Here is a 21,518-nt window from a genome sequence, read left to right as displayed (position 1 = left end):
AAAACTGTGGTACATATACACAATGGAATATTTCTCAGCTGTTAAAAAGAACACATTTGAATCAGTTCTAATGAGGTGGATGAAACTGGAGCCTATAATACAGAGTGAAGTAAGTCAGAAAGAAAAACACCAATACAGTATTCTAATGCATATATATGGAATTTAGAAAGATAGTAATGATAACCCTATATTGAGACAGCAAAAGAGACACAGATGTATAAAACAGTCCTTTGGACTCTGTGGGAGAAGGTAAGAGTGGGAAGATCTGAGAGAATACATTGAAATATGTATATTATCATATGTGAAACAGATTGTCAGTCCAGGTTTGATGCATGAGACAGGGTGCTCAGGGCTGGTGCACTGGGATGACCCAGAGGGATGGGATGGGAGGGAGGTGGAAGGGGGTTCAGGATGGGGAACACATGTACACCCATGGCTGATTCACGTCAATGTATGGCAAAAACCACTACAAAATTGTAAAGTAATTAGCCTCTAACTAAAATTAAAAAAAAAAAAAAGGTCTGACTACAACAAGCTAAGAAAGAGACAAAACCCTCTGGTCTTTCCTCCTGAGAACACAGGGGAAGATATTAGGCAAGGCAATATGGAATGATGAAGAGTCAGAAATTCCCCACAAAGAATAGACAGAAGAAGCTTGCATTGTTTAAATGCTTGTACCATCAGGAAATTTATAAGTTGTTTTACATATTTTACTTAATCCTAGCGACAACTTTTTGAATTATTTGTTTTCACACTCTGTGGATGAGAAAACTTAAAATAACAAATGTATGACTAATAAAGTTATTACAGTGTTGCTAAATAAAGATAAATGAAAGAGGAAAAATATTATATATTAGGAATATAAGAAGGAGAAAACATTTTTAAAATGTATAGATTGTTCTAGAGAACATAAAATTGAAACACACAAGCTATAAACTTATGACATAGTATTTTATTTATATATATATATGTATATATATATACACACACACACACACACACACTTGAATTATTCAAAAGTCATAAAGACTTCGATACATCAAGCCAAAATTCTTTTTCTCTCAGGGAGATATCTGGTATTAGGCAAGCACATCTTCTCTCATGAAAATGTATTTTCAGGATTCTAGCAAATGAAAACTTAATATAACTAGGAAATAGAAGAAAAGCCATAAATAGAAAATTGGAGTTTATAATATTCAATTTTTAAAGGATAAAATTTTCTTTTCACATAATTCTATAAAGGCATGTTCAATTCTGAGCCTTTCCATCAGCTTTACTTTATGCTGTATTTTTCCAATTCACAATTTTATCAAGGAAACGAAAGTCAACAGGCAAAATGTTGGGCATAAAAGCACCTTATTCCACTTGGAATAAAGTGGAAAGTAAAACAAGAAAATAAGTACACAATCATGCAAACACAGGCACATACCAGAAACTAAATAATTAATATATATTTGTAGAAATTTACAAATATCTACACACAGAACTGGTATTGTCATGAACAGAATTGGCTCTATTATTTAAGAGGATGCAGAAGACTGAGCAGAAAACAAACATGGTGAATCATGCAGAATGGAAAGTTGCTCAGTAGCTCACCTTTAACTTTATTCTTTGAAGCAGCCGCTGGTACCAAGGCAAGATTGCACAAGAAGAGAACAAGCATATTAGTATATTAGATAGTGTCTAACAAGAAAAAGAGATTTGTTATTACTATTAAAGTCTTAAATGATACATTTATGATTACATGATGAGCACACTTCAGATGACTAGGACTTATAATGAAGAAAATGACAATTGGTTATATTTTGTTAATACATGATTAAAGTCTTTGGAAAAGAAAGAATAAACTAGATAGGAGCCACAGATTGTAAGTAGCAACGCTGCAAGACACAAAATTCTTTTTAAGAACTGTTCATCTTTCTTTCTCTGTCCTTTTTAACTAAACTTTAGTTAATAATTCAATTAAAATACCAGTATAGTTTAGATGTATTTCATGTTATTTAACAATTAAAATGCAATTCATAACATTTGGATAAAAAGCAAGGGAAGACCACTTGCATTCATTCAATGCTTACTTAGTTGCCAAAAACCTTGCTATTTTTGGCTTCCCTGATAGCTCAGTTGGTAAAGAATCATGCCTGCAATGCAGGAGAGAGTTAGGAAGATGCCCTCGAGAAGGGAAAGGCTATGTACTCCAGTATTCTGGCCATGGGAATTCCATAGACTGTATAGTCCATGGGTTTGCAAAGAGTTGGACACGACTGAGAGATTTTCACTTTCACTTTTGCTTTTCTTACAAAAAAAATAACATATATACTTTGTGTATTTTGTTTCCAAAAACAAGATCATATTATACATAATTCTTTGCAGTCTGCTTTTTGCACATTTTCCAGATTAACACACAGAGTTCTAATTCACTAATTTTAATAGATGTATATTTTCCTATAATGTGTATGAAGTATAGGACTATTTCCCTATTTATAGCAAATCAGGTTGCCTTTAGGTTTTTTTGCTTGTTTTTACTTCTAATAACAATGCTGCAAAATACAGTCCGTGTCATATCCCTTATACACCATACTGGTGTTTTGCTTCCATTGGACAGATTCCCAGGTTATTTTCATATAAATATTTCTATCCAGTTAACCACTGACAAAGAAGAGTACTTTAAATATTGCTGATGGAACTGTAGAGGAAGTGTGGATAAAAATATGCAACTATATTATATGCTCTAAAATAAGAGGAAGCCAGCAAAATGAAACAAGCAAAAGTACAGAATCTAGTACTCCAAATAACTGCTACACTGGGATGTTCTCAGACCTTTTAGACCACAAGCTATTTCATTTAACTTTTTTTAATATTTGCTTTTCAATTAAATTGTGTTGTTTCAAAGATTACACAAAGCTGAAGGGCTTACTGTTAGATTATGAAAAAATATTATTTGACTAAATTTCAAAGAAAATATTTCAATGTATCAGTATATTGAATTGTTCATGTGAAAAGAAATTTTATACCAAATTCAAATTCACCACTTAACATTTTAAGCACAAATTGAAAGTAAAATTGCCAAAAGACTTTAGAAATTTTTGAGGCAATATTACCAAATATGTTAATAGATACAACTAATATTCCACAAACAAAATCAGCTTTTTATTAAAAATTAGTGACATAAAAATAGAGAAAGCAATCTTTACATTTCCAGGGGAACCAAGATGAATTATTTAAAGTTGTCAAACATTACAGGAAAACAGGTGGTTTTATTCTTGGATTATTGGTTAAGTAACAAAATAAAAAGGAAAGAAAAACAAAAGTTCAATGTCTGTTTCTGTGTGTGTTCAGGCAGCTAATACTAGACTAGGCTGGTTAATATAATTGGAAAGAGGCCAGGCTACCAGGCTTGTTAGCCCAATTATAATTCTCTGCATATTCAATAAAAGAAGCCAAGATGACAGCAAGACTGTCATAAATGTCATGTTCAATACTTGTAAGATTTTCCATTGTCAGCACAGTCCAATTATAAGTCAATTGTAAAGTGCACATTGCACACTACCCAAAAGTGACGGAAAATTATTTAAAAAATACAAATTTAGTAGTTCACAGTTAAAATGAAAAGAAAGGAAGTAAAGGTACTTTGACCAGAGAAAATTTTAGATATAACATTAACATTTCTTCACCCTTATGATAAAAGCAAGTTATAACTATAACATTTTAGTCATTCACACTGTTTTCCAGAGATGATTAGTTATAATATTAAATTTGTAACTGCTAATAATTATATTAATAATGTGAAAATTTGTGTATGTATTTTTTAAAGAAAAATCATGTGATAATGATTGAAACATCAGCTATTTACATATGGATGCTAAATAGTTAATGAATATTAGGCGTTATATTAGTGAGGTTTATCTTCAAAATCCCCAATACAGATGATCAAAAAATAAAAATACAATTAATTGATTGTCACCAATTAATTAGTTCATTATATTAATCAACTGTCAATTTGAAAGATATCACTAATAATTCTGCAGAAAATTGGTGATCTAAAGCAGTGATTCTCAAAATGAGGCATAGGAACTAGAAGTAGGGCAATGGGCATTCTCAAAGGATATTAGATGAATTTTACTTACCTCAAAGTTTGTATGACCTAGTCACATTTTCCCTATTCTTTAATTTCTACTCTAATTTTAAGATTAATGTCATAACAAAATGGTGATACGTTTGTTAGTGTTTGCAATGTCTGAATAATATAGAACATACTAGATTAGAAGTTGCCTTTAGAAGTGTTTTATGAAAGGTTACTTAGCAATAAAACATTTAGTAAATAGCAAAGATATTACTGGAATTTATTCACAGAAAGAACACTAAAATATTATGGATCTTTTTATTCTAATATTATGTAGCCTTTAAAAAATACTTTGGTATTTTACCCAGTGTTTTTTTTTTTTTCTTTTATTCTTCCTTCCATAAACAAATTTATAGTTAGGGAATTGTTCCTTAATAGAGAAGCAATAAACTTAGCAAGTACTTTGACTTTCCAAGGAGACAGAGGTTCTTGACATCTGTAACTTCATACTCAGATACATTGTTTTTCCCTGCCCAAGATTTAATCTATAATTAGACAAAACAAACAAAATCCCATTGCCATTGAAAGACACTGCACAGTATAATTTTTAAAATAAGAAAGTTCCTCTTATAGACATATGAGCAAACTACAAAAATAAGAGAGAATATATATTGCATTACTTCCAAGTGAAAACTAAGAGATCCATAATATTACAAAACTGGAAAGCAGAGATATGACTTTTTCTAGCTCACAAATCTATTTGGTAGTAAAATTACAACCAAAAGAGCATGCTGAGCATGTATATCTTAAAATCCTCTGTGTGTACATGCATGTACTCAGTTGTGTCCGACTCTTTGCCACCCTATAGACTGCAGCCTGCCAGGCTCCTCTGTCCATGCAATTTCCCCTGCAAGAATACTGGAGCAGGTTGCTATTTCTTTCTCCAGAGGATATGTCTGACCCAGGGACTGAACCCACAGCTCTTGCATCTTTTGCATCGGCAGGTAGATTCCTTATCAGCTGAGCCACTGGGGAAGCCCCAAATCCTCTTTATCAAAATGTAATCATTAGATATAGTATAGCAATGTAATGCGAACCAATAACAGGTGAGTTTTATTCCTTTTTACAAAGGAGGAAATCACACTGTTTTTAAAAGTACTATATCTGATTTATCAGACACTTGCCACCTTATTATAGTCTTCAAGATATAGAAATTAAAATAATTGCATTTCAGAGCTAGATAACCACACACATCTCTCCCTTCTTCACTAACTATCCAGAACAAAGTTAAACACATTTTTATACTAATCACTTGAGATTTATTTAAAATAACATTTTTCTTAGCTATCAACTAACATCATCTAAACATGAGAATTTTCTTCTAAGACTCATTAGAATCTGAAAACTTGAAAAAGTGTGACTTTATCTAATCGCTGTCACAAGTTTTTCTTTCTTAATAACTACACACATTTTACAGCGGAAAAATGTGTAAAAACGATGCTTGAGAAAGAAATGCTTGTTGAAGGAGATATATTCAAGAGTAATCAAATATTTAATGAGTGGAAACTTCTCTTCACACTACTATCCCCGTCAGTAAATAAAAAGGAAATAATATAACTCAAAAACCACCATTCTACAATCTTTAAAAAGTTTTTATATGTAAGCTTTAGGCAGATACATAGTAATACATAAAGTTAACATCATTAAAATGGAGACTATCAGACTCTTGGAAGTACACAATATCATTTAAGAAATATTTTTTGCAATATAACCAACTCTGGATACTACTGTGCCTGTACATAGAACTTCCAATGTCCAGTGCACACAAGGAACAAAAAACGCATTAAGTCAATGCAGTTAGTCTAACCTTGAATGTGGAAACCACGTGCAAGATATTTTAGTATTTGTTCCTTTAGCAAAAAGACATTAGAGATAAAAAATACCAATTTAAGGGGCAACTTGAGAGACAAATTGAACAAATGACATGTACAGATTACTTTGGATCCCTATTTGAATACTTAATAGTTCACAGTACCTAAGAACTGTTGTTAATACTTAAGTGCAATCAGTTCATTCAGTCGCTCAGTCAGGTCTGACTCTTTATGACCCCATGGACTGCAGCACGCCAGGGCTCCCTATCCATCATCAACTCCCGGAGTTTAAGCAAACACAAGTCCATCTTCTTGGTGATGCCATCCAACCATCTCACTCTCTGTCGTCCCTTTCTCCTCCTGCCTTCAATCTTTCCCAGAGCCAGAGACTTTTCCAATGAGTTGGTTCTTTGCATCAGGTGGCCGAAGTATTGGAGTTTCAGCTTTAGCATTAGTCCTTCTAATGAATATTCAGGACTGATTACCTTTAGGATGGACTGGTTGGATCTCGTTGTGGTCCAAGGGACTCTCAAGAGTCTTTTCCGACACCAAAGTTCAAAAGCATCAATGCTTTGGTGCTCAATTATCTTTAGAGTCCAACTCTCACATCCATACATGACTACTTGAAAAACCATAGCTTTGACTAGATGGACTTTTGTTGGCAAAGTCACGTCTCTGCTTTTTAATATGGCCTTTAAAATAGCTGTGGAAAGAAGGAAAGTGAAAAGCAAAGGAGAAAAGGAAAGATATACACATTTGAATGCAGAGTTCCAAAGAATAGCAAGGAGAGATAAGAAAGCCTTCCTCAGCAACCAGTGCAAAGAAATAGAGGAAAACAATAGAATTGGAAAGACTAGAGATCTCCTCAAGAAAATTAAAGATACCAAGGGAACATTTCATGCAAAGATGGGCTCAATAAAGAACAGAAATGGTAGGGACCTAACAGAAGCAGAAGATATTAAGAAGAGGTGGCAAGAATACACAGAAGAACTATACAGAAAAGATCTTCCTGACCCAGATATTCACGATGGAGTGAACACTCACCTGGAGCCAGACATCCTGGAATGTGAAGTCAAGCGGGCCTTAGAAAGAATCACTATGAATAAAGCTAGTGGAGGTGATGGAATTCCAGTTTAGCTATTTCAAATCCTCAAAGATGTGCAAAGAGTGCAGTGCTGTGAAAGCACTGCATTCAATATACCAGCAAATTTGGAAAACTCAGCAGTGGCCACAGGACTGGGAAAGGTCAGTCTTCATTCCAGTCCCAAAGAAAAGCAATCCCAAAGAATGCTCAAACTACCGCACAATTGCACTCATCTCACACACTAGTAAAGTAATGCTTAAAATTCTCCAAGCCAGGCTTCAGCAATACGTGAACTGTGAACTTCCCAGATGTTCAAGCTGGTTTTAGAAAAGGCAGAGGAACCAGAGATCAAATTACCAATATTTGCTGGATCATTGAAAAAGCACCTATTTCTGCTTTATTGACTATGCCAAAGCCTTTGACTATATGGATCACAATAAACTGGAAAATTCTGAAAGAGATGGAAATACCAGACCACCTAACCTGCCTCTTGAGAAACCTGTATGCAGGTCAGGAAGTAACAGTTAGAATTGGACATGGAACAACAGACTAGTTCCAAATAGGAAAAGGATTACATCAAGACTGTATATTGTCACTTGCTTATTTAACTTATATGAAGAGTACATCATAAGAAATGCTGGGCTGGAGGAAACACAAGATGGAATCAAGATTGCCGGGAGAAATATCAATAACCTCAGATATGCAGATCACACTACCCTTATGGCAGAAAGTGAAGAGGAACTAAAGAGCCTCTTGATGAAAGTGAAAGTGAAGAGTGAAAAAGTTAGCTTAAAACTCAACATTCAGAAAACTAAGATCATGGCATTGGGTCCCATCACTTCATGGCAAATAGATCAGGAAACAGTAGCTGACTTTATTTTTCTGGGCCCCAAAATCACTGCAGGTGGTGATTGCAGCCATGAAATTAAAAAACGCTTACTCCTTGGAAGGAAAGTTATGACCAACCTAGACAGCATATTAAAAGCAGAGACATTAATTTGCCAACAAAGGTCCATCTAGTCAAGGCTATGGTTTTTCCAGTGGTCATGTATGGATGTGAGAGTTGGACTATAAAGAAAGCTGAGCCCTGAAGAATTGATGTTTTTGAACTGTGGCGTTGAAGAAGACTCTTGAGAGTCCCTTGGACTGCCAGGAGATCCAACCATTTCAACCTAAATGAGATCAGTCCTGGGTGTTCATTGGAAGGACTAATGTTGAAGCTAAATCTCCAACACTTTGGCCACCTCATGCGAAGAGCTGACTCATTTGAAAAGACCCTGATACTGGGAAAGATTGAGGGCAGGAGGAGAAGGGGATGACAGAGGATGAGATGGTTGGATGGCATCACCGACTCTATGGACATGGGTTTGTGTGGAATCCGGGAGTTGGTGATGGACAGGGAGGCCTGGCGTGCTGCAGTTCATGGAGTCACAAAGAGTCGGATACGACTGAGCGACTGAACTGAACGGAACTGAACTGAAGGTTGGTCATAGTTTTTCTTTTTCTGAATGTTGTGTTTTAAGCCAATTTTTTCACTTTCCTCTTTCTTTTTCATCAAGTGAAATTTCATTAATGAAAATTTTAATGTCTTATAATAACTTTATTTTTAAGTGTTTGCTGCCAAGTCGCTTAAGTCGTGTCCGACTCTGTGCGACCCCATGGACTGCAGCCTACCAGGCTTCTCCGTCCATGGGATTCTCCAGGCAAGAACACTAGAGTGGGTTGCCATTTCCGTCTCCATTTAAGTGTTTACCTTTTCACAAAACTAAATATCAAAATAGATCAGTTGTTGAGATTCCTTTCAATATAATCTTGAAATACATAATGTTTATGATGTTTTCTATTTTTGTAGATGATTGAAACTTCTGATAATAAAATGTTTAAAACCTAGCTTTATTTCTTGACATCAGTGCTGCTATAATATGATTACATGCAATAGTGTATATAAAACAGAACAGTACTGGTTATATATCAATATTTGTATTGAATGAGATCATTTCATCATGTAAGTAAAATTTAGTTATATGCAAGGGAAACATGCACCATCAAAATAATTTTGGTTTATGAAACAGTATCCAAAATGTGGGACACAGTAATTTCCTCTGTTAAATAACAATTTTGCTTCTACAGAAATGAAGCAGAAGCTTATTTTAAGCTTCTAACTATGTTATTCATGTGTATTTTGAGAATTAAGTGATGTATATAATTATTTCTTTTTCATGTTTCCTCAGCCTATAATGTTGAATTAATTATATGTATCAAAATAACTTATTTTGTATTAAGACTTTTTATCTGCTGTTTTGATTATTCTAGCACTGATAGTTTACATATTAAATATTTATACTACTTTATCTTATATTTATTTCTTCTGCTGTCAAGAATCTCTTTAAACTTCATGAGTCACTACCAATTTATAAATTTCTTTTTCTTTTGTTATATTCCATACTGCCCAGAGGCTTATGACTTTTACCTTAATAAATATAGGAAGAGGATTTCAAGACTTGGTAAAAAAAAAAAAAAAATTGGACTCAAACTCATGCCTCTAGAAGATACTGAGAAATAACTTCAAACCGTTAGATGTATCAGTCATATATTATTATGAAAGCTTTGAGGCAGTACTAGAATAAAAGGTTCTCAATATATAAAGTACATGGGCATCCTTTGAAGTTATATTTTATGTCTGTTACTAAACCAGGAAGCTATTTTACAAATATCTTAAATCTATAACTGGAATAAAACATAGTACTGAGGATTAGTCTTCGATTAGTACGCAAATCCTCAGAGGCTAATTTTAATGAGTAAATTTAGGATACGTTCCTTACATTGTTGCTGCCGCTGCTGCTGCTGCTAAGTCACTTCAGTCATGTTCGACTCTGTGCGACCCCAGAGACGTCAGCCCACCAGGCTTCCCCGTCCCTGGGATTCTCCAGGCAAGAATACTGGAGTGGGTTGCCATTTCCCTTTCCAGTGCATGAAAATGAAAAGTGAATAGAAGTTGCTCAGTCATGGCCGACTCAGCGACCCCATGGACTGCAGCCTACCAGGCTCCCCGTCCATGGGATTTTCCAGGCAAAAGTACTGGAGTAGAGTGCCATTGCCTTCTCCGAGATTGTTGCTAAGTACATGAAAACTATTAGATTTAAGAAATGTTTTATAAACAGATACTTAGAAAACTAAATTCTAACATCAGTGAGATTGGTCATATTTCTTATTTTCTAGATGTAATTATATTTTCAGTTTTTTCTACTAATTTACTGTATTAATTAGAGACGTTCTGCTCAATAATTTATTTAAAATATATTCTATTTTACTAGTTTAAACACATTTTTTGGGCTTCAAAATCACTGCAGATGGTGACTGCAGCCATGAAATTAAAAAGTGCTTGCTCCTTGGAAGAAAAGTTATGACCAACCTAGAGAGCATATTAAAAAGCAGAGACATGAGTTTGCCAACAAAGGTCCATCTAGTCGAAGCTATGGTTTTTCTAGTAGTCGTGTATGGATGTGAGAGTTGGACTATAAAGAAAGCTGAGAAGAATTGATGCTTTTGAACTATGGTGTTGGAGAAGACTCTTGAAAGTCCCTTGGACTGCAAGGAGATACAATGAGTCCATCCTAAAGGAAATTCCAATCCTTCACCGGAAGGACTGATGCTGAAGCAGAAACTCCAGTACTTGGCCACCTGATGTGAAGAACTGACTCACTGGAAAAGACCCTGATGCTGAGAAAGATTGAAGGTAGGAGGAGAAGGGGATGACAGAGGGTGAGATGGTTGTATGGCATCACTGATTCAATGGACACAAATTTGAGTCAGCTCTGAGAGCTGGTGATGGACAGGAAGGCCTGACATTCTGCAGTTCATGGGATCACAAAGAGTCAGACATGACTGAGTGACTGAACTGAACTGAAGTAAATTATCCTTTTTTTAATCCATAAATAGTAATGGTAAAATAATAAAGCAACTGTATAATGTTGAATACTTTTGGAGCCATCAAAATTCTTCAATTCTCATGTAGAACCAGTAATACTATGGCATCTACCAATAAAAGTTCACATTCCAAGGCAGACAGTGACATGAGAAAAATAATAGGACACAAACATTCTCTCCATGTGTGTTTGTGTTTATATATATATATGTGTGTGTGTGTGTGTGTGTGTGTGTGTGTGTGCGTGCTTGTCTGTGTATGTATCTGTTTGCATGTGTGTGCGCTTATTCGTGTCCAACTCTTTGTAGCCCCAGGAACTATAGCTGCCATGCTTCTCAGTCTATGGAACTTTCCAGGCAAGAATACTAGAGCAGGTTGCCATTTCCTTCTCCAGGGGATCTTCCTGGCCCAAGGATCAGACCTGTGCCTCTTGTGTCTACTATATTGGCAGGCAGGTTCTTTACTAGCTGAGCTACCAGGGAAGTCCTGGGTGTATATGTGTGTGTGTGTACACAGAATACAATATTATGTAATCACTTTGTATAATCCTATGCATATATAACTGTTTACTCAATTCATATTATATTATTGATATCTATTACTTTTTATTTAGAAATATAACTGGACTCTGTGCTAGTGTTGAGAACAGTTTTCAACCAGAGAACCAAAGTAGCATCCAAGAAAACATATTTATGGACTGATAGCAGATTTGCAATCATTATCATAAATGACTGGGATTCATTGATGTAAGGGAGATGATTTATACCACTTGGAATTTACATGGACCTCAAGAGTTTACAGCTTGGACTTCAGCAGAGTAGTGACAGGAAGTGGGTCAAGGGGTTGGAACAGAAAAAAAAATGACAGAAATAATCAGATGTTTTCATGAGGTATTTTTGATAAGGTGTATAAATACAGAGTGATGTGAAACTCAGCAGCATGTACTGATTTGGCCTATAGCATTCAAGAAAATAGTCATGAAGTAAACATGAACTCAATGTACCCTAACTCCTAATTACTAGATACTGGGTTAATTCTGGAAAAGCTGCGAAAAAAGGGAACGTTATTAGCAATAATTTAAGAGAATCTATCTAATCAGCCTCATCATAAGAGCAGGTAACTTGTTCAGTTTCCAAGGGATCCAAGGGCAATCATTTCAGTGGGCTGGCTGTCAAGCTTCTCCATGCATAAGCATATGATCAAGAAATACTTGGTTTTAACCTCTGATGAATCATCCCAATGAGGAGCTCAAGCAAGGTGAAAGGCGACTCCCAGAATGTTGTGGATCAGACATTGTTGCTTCCATGATCTCATCCTGACTCATACTTCAGAAAGAAGCATGATTCCCTAAAATTAAGTCATCCACACTACAATAGCTCAGACCCAGAATACGTACACTGACCATACATTCCTAATATAGTGATATATAGTGAAGTCGCTCAGTCGTGTCCAACTATTTGTGACCCCGTGGACTGTAGCTTAGCAGGCTCCTCTGTCCATGGGATTTTCCAGGCAATAGTCCTGGAGTGGATTGCTAAGGCATACTAATTTAAGAAGCACTTAGAAGTCTATTGTACATCACTTGTTTATAGCAAGGGAAGGGAATGTGACCACTTAGAAACATCAGTTTCAAATTCTTCAGATAAGATCTCTTGTATATTTTACTGTAATATTATACAATTAAGGTCTTCAGACACATAGATGCTACTTAACTTACAGTCATAATGAGTGACAAGATAACTTCATTATTGATTGAACAGTAAATAGGTGGTACTGTTATGTTGATAAATAGGTACTGGTAGGTCGATATTTTGTCCCAGTGTGTTTTATGGAGAGGGCTTCCCAGGTCGTGCTAGTGGTAAAGAACCCACCTGCCAATGTAGGTGATGTAAGAAATTCAGGTTGGATTCCTTGGTTTGCGAAAATCCCCTGGACAAAGGCATGGCAACCCACTCTAATATTCTTGCCTGGAGAATACTGTCTACTGACAGTACTGACAGAAGAACCAGGTGGGCTACAGTGCATAAGGTCGCAAAGAGCTGGACAGGATTGAGGGAATTTGGCACACACTCATGAGTGTTTTCGGAGAAGGCAATGGCAACCTGCTCCAGTACTCTTGCCTGGAAAATCCCATGCGGAGGAGCCTGGTAGGCTGCAATCCATGGGGTCCCTAAGAGTCGGACACGACTGAGCGATTTCACTTTCATTTTTCACTTTCATGCATTGGAGAAGGACATGGCAACCCACTCCAGTGTTCTTGCCTGGAGAATCCCAGGGACGGGGAAGCCTGGTGGGCAGCCGTCTATGGGCTTGCACAGAGTCGGACATGACTGAAGCGACTTAGCAGCAGCAGCAGCATGCGTGTTTTACAGAGAATATCAATGGTAACTTCTCTTCCTATGTTTCTCTGCTTTTGCCTTTTACTTAACACTCTTACTTCATATTGATATAGTAAACCTTTTCTGTATAATTTATTTTGCATGAAAAATCATTAGGTGCTATTACTCTCTTGGTTAATAGATGGGCCAATAGATACTATCATTCTACTTTGATATACTAATGCCAATTGTAACATGAACTTTCAAGTAAGGACTGTGGTTCAAAAGATATGGTTAACATTTGATTTAATACATAATAACCAATGTTGAGCAATTAAGGATCTACTCTGACCACATCTTATTTGAAATCCACCAGAATAAGAGTGACACAGGTAACATTCCTCAGAGATATGATGAGGGTCTCAAAACTCTATTTTAAGACACACAAGGAATGGAAACAAAATATACCGTAAATACAGACCACTTCAGGATTTTGAGATACTTTCAAAAGTGTATTTTAAAATTTACTTTAAAATTACTATGTAAACAGATAAAAAAAAAAAAAAAAACATGTCCAGACTTCTGTGTCAAATATAGTCTTAATATACATAATTATTAATTGCAAAAAAAGACTGATATCATCTGAATTATACATACTTTCATCTGACAAATACTCTCTGAATGGAGTATTATAGTGATAATTATTTCAGTATTTGGAGGAAAACATCTTCTAAACATAGTTTGCCTCAGCTGGGAAAATGCTGATAGGTAGTATTAATTGGATCATATGGAGATAAAATGGAAAAGTGGTCTTAGGAATTCAGTTTCAGAAAATCTATTTGATGTATTTTTCATGATCTTCTCCACATCAGTTTTGGATAAACTTTACTTTATGCTTAACTCTGACCAAAAGAGTATCTTGGGACAAAGTTAGTTGTAACAGTGTTATTTAAATGTCTTAGCAAAATGGCAGAGGGGGTTACATAGAAATTAAAACCGTGTAATTACAAAATGCATAATTACAACATACTAATCAAGCTACTTGTATTTCACATATAGAAGCAACTATCACTTGCTCAGTTGTGTCCAACTCTTTGCAGCCCCAGAGACTGTAGCCCATCCAGGCTCCTCTGTCCATGGAATTCTCCAGGCAAGCATACTGGAGTGGCTTGCCATTCCTTTCTCCAAAAGTGAAAGTGAAAGTCGCTCAATCATGTCGAAATCTTTGCAACCCCATGGACTATACAGTCCATGGAATTCTCCAGGCCATAATACTGGAGTGGGTAGTCTTTCCCTTCTCCAGGGGATCTTCCCAACCCAGGGATCAAACCCAGATGTCCTGCATTGCAGGCAAATTGTTTAACAACTGAGCCATGATAGAAGCAAATCAGGTTACAAATACCTTAGAATGGCATGAATAGTCATGTTTAGTGTAGTGCAAAATGCTAGGAGAAAGACTAGATAAAAAAGCTTAGAAATACAAAGGAGTGATCTAGATTTCAAGATCCACTTAAGAAAACTGTTCTTACTTTATACTTTGATTCAGGTAGTTTGGGGCTTCCCAGGTGGAGAGGGAAATGGCAACCCACTCCAGTGCTCTTGCCTGGAGAATCCCAGGGATGGGGGAGCCTGGTGGGTTGCTGTCTATGGGGTCGCACTGAGTCGGACATGACTGAAGCGACTTAGCAGCAGCAGCAGCAGGTGGATCAGATCAGAAAAAATCGGCCTGCCCTGCAGATGACCCAAGTTCAATCCCTGGGTTTGGAAGATCCCCTGGAGAAGGGAATGGTTACCCACTCCAGTATTCTTGCCTGGAGAATTCTATGGACAGAGAAGCCTTGTGGGCTACAGTCCATAGGGTTGCAAAGAGTCAGACATGACTGAGCGATTAAAACTTTCACACTTTCAGGCAGTTTAAAATTACTGCCCTTTGAAATGAGCCTTTTCCCTGAAAAGAGGAACAAAATACATTTTGATGAAGACAAGTACACAGAAATATGTTCTGAATCCTCATTTTCCTGGTACCTGCCACAGATTGCTACTAAGAACAAGTGGGAAGATTACATCAAACTGTGCTACAGATAGGTTAGCTGCTAGTTTGGAATTGTAAGATAATGCTCAGTTGGTGGATAATATGCTCATTTTACATATCAAATATTACTAGTTATAAAGTTTTAAATATATGTCAAGATAATCATAATGATATTAAACAGTTTATATTTAATAAGATACTTAATAGTTAAAGAATATCATGGTTATTAAGTTTTTTTTTTTTTTTTACAGCTGGTACATTTTACTTCAAAGTCTGTAATAGTCACGTTCACAATGAAAAAGTGATAATTTTAACACTGACATGTTATATGATCTCCTTGAATGACAGATATATTCAAACACACCAACTGGGGTTTAAAATGTGAGTTAGAAAAGACAAGAAACCTAAAACAACAACTTCATTAAATCAAATTGAAAATGAATTCTTAAAATAAGAAAATTTTCTTTACATACAATATTTTATCCTAAATTTTTTGGAGGTGATATTAGCACATCTCCCAGTTATAAAAGTAATTTAATGTTTTTTTTAAGTTTCCATATCTATAACTGCACAGAATTCACAAAGAAACTCTTGGGGTCAGAGCCTGTTAATTCCTAATTGTAGATGTGGAAATGAAGGTCTGAGAGACAGTACAAGATTTTCTCAGAATTAATTAGCTATTTGGAGGGGAATCTAGAAGGTTCTGAATCTTCCAATTCCCAGTACAGGAGCTTTCCTCTCACATAATACATTCTGACTTTTAGTACCCATGTATTGATTTTTCTTATCTATGAAACAATAATCCATCTGCCCAGAAAAGAAATATTCCTGTCATGATGCTATTTTCATAATTTCACAAATAGTTTTATATGTACGTATTAATAAAAATGTTGAACAGTCCCAACAGTTTATAGGGAAATATATTTTAAAGAGAAAATAAAGTTCACAGGATTTTAAAATGGTCAAACTGTAAGTAAATTAATTCAGGTTGTTTGCATTTGAATCCACTCCCATTAAGCCTAAAATTCCACCTAGGATGATTTCAGAGAAGCAGAGAATCTCAGAGATAGATGATACCTTTAAAGATTATGTGGTCTAACCTCCTTTGCAGCACTGATTATCAAATATGGTCACTCTGAATAGAGGGGAAGAGACATTTATTCAACAGTATAAACTGAAACTGTTCATTAATTTTAAAACTCTAAAGCACTGCTTACAAATTGAAATGAGCAAATTACAACTAAGCCTTTCGACTTACTCTCTAAAAACTAGGTCTAAACATGAGCTCCCTGTGCCAGCTGAAAGTGAATGGAAGATCCCTAAATAAGATGCTTTTCTTAAAACATAACCAATATTAACAATATTTCAAATATTAAAATAATTTTGAAGTTATAGTCCTTTACACAAACTGGGAGCAATATAAGGCACATCTGTTGTTCCATTTAGGAGATACAGTGTGAGGGTAATTCAAGATAATCTAACATCCACTTATTGAGCATGCCCTATAAATTACAGGGATGCTATTGCTCTGAAACAAAGAATGTGATTAATACAAGATCCTTGTCCCCAGGGAAACAAATATATAAACAAGTCATTGAAAGGAATGTAAGTATAAAACTACTAGTAGTTGATTTAGTATAAAACTACTAAGAGTGGATTAAGTCTTAGAACAATCAGCTACAGAAAGCTGGTTGGAAATCTACAAAGAGAGGAGAGAGGATTTTCCAGGCAGCTACATCCATGCAAAAGTATTAAGGAAAGGAGAATCATGGTGTTAGTGGACGAAAGGTTTTTAGCTTGCTCTGCTACAAAGCAGGAGTGGAATCTGGATGTTCTGTTAATGGGCACCACTCACTTCATCTATGTGAACTGCTTCATATTATGCTAAGTCAACTTTTTCTTCCAATAGACCCAGTGGTGGATGGAGTAAGGAAGGGTTGGGCATTGGATTCCATTTCTAAAAGATCAGCTTGGCTTGAGTACTTGGATAACACACTTTACAGGCTCTAGAACACGTAATGTTTAAACGAGGTGTTCATATGCATGCAGGCAGTTACAGCATACATTGACACTGGCAATACCACTATGACTACTTCTCCTTAAAACCTCATAAAACCTCCTCTTCAAAGAGATTTATGAATAATGTGAACTAAATAATTCATGGGATTGCAGATGCTAGTCCAAATAGCCTCTTCTTTTTCAAGGTTTCAGTTTGTAGAACTGTGATCAAAAGCCTTCATCAGTCATGATAGTCACATTTGTCCTCACTCCAAACAAACCGTATTTGCATGTGAATGTTTTTCATTGAAATGAGATATATGATATGCCAGCCAAGGCCCAACTAAAAGGCGTTTTATGCCATTTAAATTCAGTCAAATTAAAGGCTGAATGCAACCTAAAAGGTCTACTCTCAGAACAGTAATTTGACATATCACAAATAAGAACCATTTTTTGTTATCGTAGGTTCAGCACTTGTCAGAAAATTGTACACAGCCATATTAACAAAGTGCTGTCTCTTAGGGAGAAATAAACTATAAGGAAAACCTTGTTTGTAAAGCAGCAAAACACTCAAAGAGTGTAATACAGTGTCACTGATTCAAAGTTTGCATTTTTCACTGCTATTTATAGAAGAGGATGGAAAACATTTTAACCTGCTTGAATGCCAAGAGATATTGTCAAAAATAATTTTTTGTTTAAAGTTTAAACAAAAATTATTTTTAGGAACAGGTGAATACACTGCCAATTAGTTTAGGACATGTGGCTTTAATTCATCAACTTAGTGAAAACTGGAAACACTGGTAAAGTTATAAACTAAAATGCCAAAATTAAGTGAAAAATATCAAATGTTTGGAAACATTATAACACTTTTTTTTAAAGATCATGGTAATGTGGGGAGCTAAATTTTTACTACATATTATGGACAAATGTTACAAATAATTTTCTAGTTCTGACTAATATAAAATATCACTAAGTTAAACTTACTGAGAAATTTTTACATGAAAATTGATAACTGCATTAGGCATTAGAATCCAAAGCTATAGAGACTGTTTCAAAACAAACAAACAAAAAGACTGTCCCACAAAATAAACTGTTGCACACAATTGACTTTATTTATTGATTATTTTTTAATTCATCCACTAGCAACCTGTGTGTCTTTTGGGCAAGTCTGTCTATAATATTCAATCTTCTGTCATTTCTATAACCTCATTAAAATTAAGCAAAATATTGTAAGATTGTATTTTCACATTTAACTATCTTCATGATGACTATATAAGGCTATATATATATATGTGTGTGTATATATATATATATATATATATATATATATATATATATACATTCTTCCTATGTCCTAAGGAGATTTGAGATGCTTATAGTACAGGAAATATATGACACTTCAAGAAATACATGGAAAAGTCTCTGGACATCAGATGTCTGTGTGTTTTCAGTCGCTCAATCATGTCTGACTCTTTGTGACGCCATGGGTTGTAGCCCGCCAGACTCCTCTGTCCATGGGATTTCCCAGGCAAGAATACTGGTTGTTTCTTTCTCTAGGGGATCTTCTTAACACAGGCATCAAAACTGCATCTCAAGTAACGCCACCCAAATTCTATTCACAGGCTTAGAATCAAATTTCTGAAATTCTAAAGGCAGAAAAATAACTATAACTATCTTATACCCCTACCAGCAAGTGATAGGAGGCCTACATTTGCAAGTAAGTATTTTCCAAAGTCCTTTTTCGTAAAACAGAGAAGGTTTCAAAAAACCCTTCACATCCAGCTATTATGGTACTCATGATACTGTCCACAGGGGTGAAGAGCATAGGAAAGTTAGAGGAACATCCAGATTACAAATATTTTAACTTTAATTCTTTTCAAGTACATGCTGTTAGATTAATATAAATCTGAAAAAGAAAAAAAAAAACATTCTTTAAAAGGCATTTTATACTTTTTTTTGCTTGATAAAAATTGTGGAAAGTATAGGGGTTTACATGGAGAAGGCAATGGCACCCCACTCCAGTACTCTTGCCTGGAAAATCCCACAGACAGAGGAGCCTGGTAGGCTGCAGTCCATGGGGTCGCTAAGGTCGGACACGACTGAGCAATTTCACTTTCCCTTTTCACCTTCATGCATTGGAGAAGGAAATGGCAACCCACTCCAGTGTTCTTGCCTGGAGAATCCCAGGGACAGGGGAGCCTGGTGGGCTGCAGTCTATGGGGTCGCACAGAGTCGGACACGACTGAAGCGACTTAGCAGCAGCAGCAGAATAGGGGTTTACATATCTCCAGGAGATAAAATTCAAGTATTTTTATATGACTACATAACATTAAATTAATCTATACAATATCAAAGTGTGCCTTCTTATTTTCCGGTTATACTGTTTTTGGTGTAGATGTTATTCTTCAGGTTAAGAAAAGGCAAATAAGAAAGTCATTAAAAAACATATATACACATACATATAATATGGATAATGACTTTCACCTTTATGGAAATTTTCTAACAATATCAACTTATTTTTCAATGCCTATTTCACAGTAAAACTATACAAAAACATAGTCTTCCAAGGAAGTTTGCATTTTGGTGGTCAAAGAAAATAACAGTAATGTATAAAATCTAAAAACCTTAATTTAAAATATCAGCTCCAAATCATAACTCTAGAGAATGAGCAATTCCACAACTTCTTTGGAATTGTACTATTTCATTTTGTCATTTTAGGGGTTGATATGTAGCAAGGGATCATAATTAAATATTTATAAAGCATATAAAATATCAAGTAAACCTGCAAAGTATATGAATATAAAATATACTTGTGCTTACATAAGTATACATTCAAATATATATATACGTAAATGAATATCCACTAGAATGTATTGGTTATGACAGTTAGCTAGACCACTTATTCTTGGTTCTGATTTAATAAATAATATGCAAATTTTAATAGGTTTCAGGTTTTTGTCATGAAAATTAAAGAGATATAAGCAGTGTTTTATGATGACCTAGATTTTCTTCTCTTCCTATACCAACTTGTGAATTGCTTATTCAGATATTGATCAATAAATACATTTTTTTCATATTGAAGTAATAGATGTCATCAATTCTGAAGCAGATGCAGTCATATGTACATAATTCACAAAAAAAAGTCAGCACAAGGAAAATATGTAATATGCTAAGGAAATTAGGACAATTTTGATGCAAAGGTATTGACTTTATAGGAAAACAACAAGGAATGGCTTGTGGCAGAAAAACACACCGTATCAGTGGGAATGTGAATGCTAATGAGAGGAACCAAAGGAAGGGGATATAGCAGCATATTTTGTAAGCAGACACTGATGAGGGCAGATGTAGAAAAATGATTATCAACTTTAGACCCCTAGAGCAACATGAATAAAATCACATCTTTGTGTTCTGGGAAATAAAACAGGCAACTTGGATAGGAATAAAGAGAGGCTTTAATTATCTAAAAGTAAATTGGGAGCAACCCATGATAATACTGAAGTGGGGTTATTATAGAACACAATGTAGAGTTAATTCAGAAATCAGTTTGTTCAAAAACATCAACAGCTGGGTTTAATAATAGACACAATGAATCAGAAATGAATAAAACCTTGAGATGGAAGATTATCTGAGCAACTCTAATCATATTATTAGATTTACTAAGGAAAATAAAAAGACAAAGAATCTATGAAAGGGATTTATTTGTGTGAGTATAGTTTTAAGCAACATTTTAAAACAGATTAATCTGAGGTCATGCTAACAGTATACATATTTCATGAACACTTTTTCTAAATCATATGCCATGATAAGCAAATTATATGAATGAGAAGGGGTTCACCATAAATAATCAAAGATAAAATGTGAGGGGATATGAAACTGTAAAACACATTTTTCAAAGTTAAATTAGACTCCAATGAGCTTCTCTTCTTTTGGCCTTTTGAATGTGAGGATTGGAGGTCAAAACCCAAATTTCTCAGACTGTTAACAAATATTCAATGAGCCAAACTCACAAATGACGTGAAGTTTTGTGGAACAAGGTCTAGATAAATGTCTCACTCATGTGAAGTTCAAGAGAACACATAATGAAGCCCCCAAAGAGCTTATGATCAGCAGTTGACTCCTTCTATAAGTAGACAAATCAAGGAATCATCATGAAAGAAATGGAAATGCAGAAATAGGTTTCTGCCAGGTGATCAATTTTCTATTAAAATTGCCTACACAGTGTCTTTTATC

The 21,518-nt window shown here is 35.1% G+C and overlaps 1 protein-coding gene across 5 annotated transcripts in view; it reads right to left on the bottom strand.

Moving 5' to 3' along the window:
• CADM2 (cell adhesion molecule 2) overlaps positions 1–21,518 on the bottom strand; it is a 1,278,284-nt gene that overhangs the window by 387,037 nt on the left and 869,729 nt on the right. For 3 of the 5 annotated variants that reach the window (XM_061432079.1, XM_061431815.1, XM_061431898.1), the window contains one exon: positions 1,597–1,623. The exons of the other annotated variants lie outside the window; for them this stretch is intronic. In XM_061432079.1, the coding sequence (XP_061288063.1) occupies positions 1,597–1,623 (27 nt within the window). The remainder of the gene's footprint in view (positions 1–1,596; positions 1,624–21,518) is intronic. 5 annotated transcript variants of the gene reach the window in all.

Source organism: Bos javanicus, chromosome 1 (genome assembly GCF_032452875.1).
Source record: "Bos javanicus breed banteng chromosome 1, ARS-OSU_banteng_1.0, whole genome shotgun sequence".
Lineage (NCBI taxonomy): Eukaryota > Metazoa > Chordata > Mammalia > Artiodactyla > Bovidae > Bos > Bos javanicus.
The sequence above is the reverse complement of the archived record's forward strand: the minus strand, read 5'-3'. Positions and strand labels throughout refer to the sequence as shown.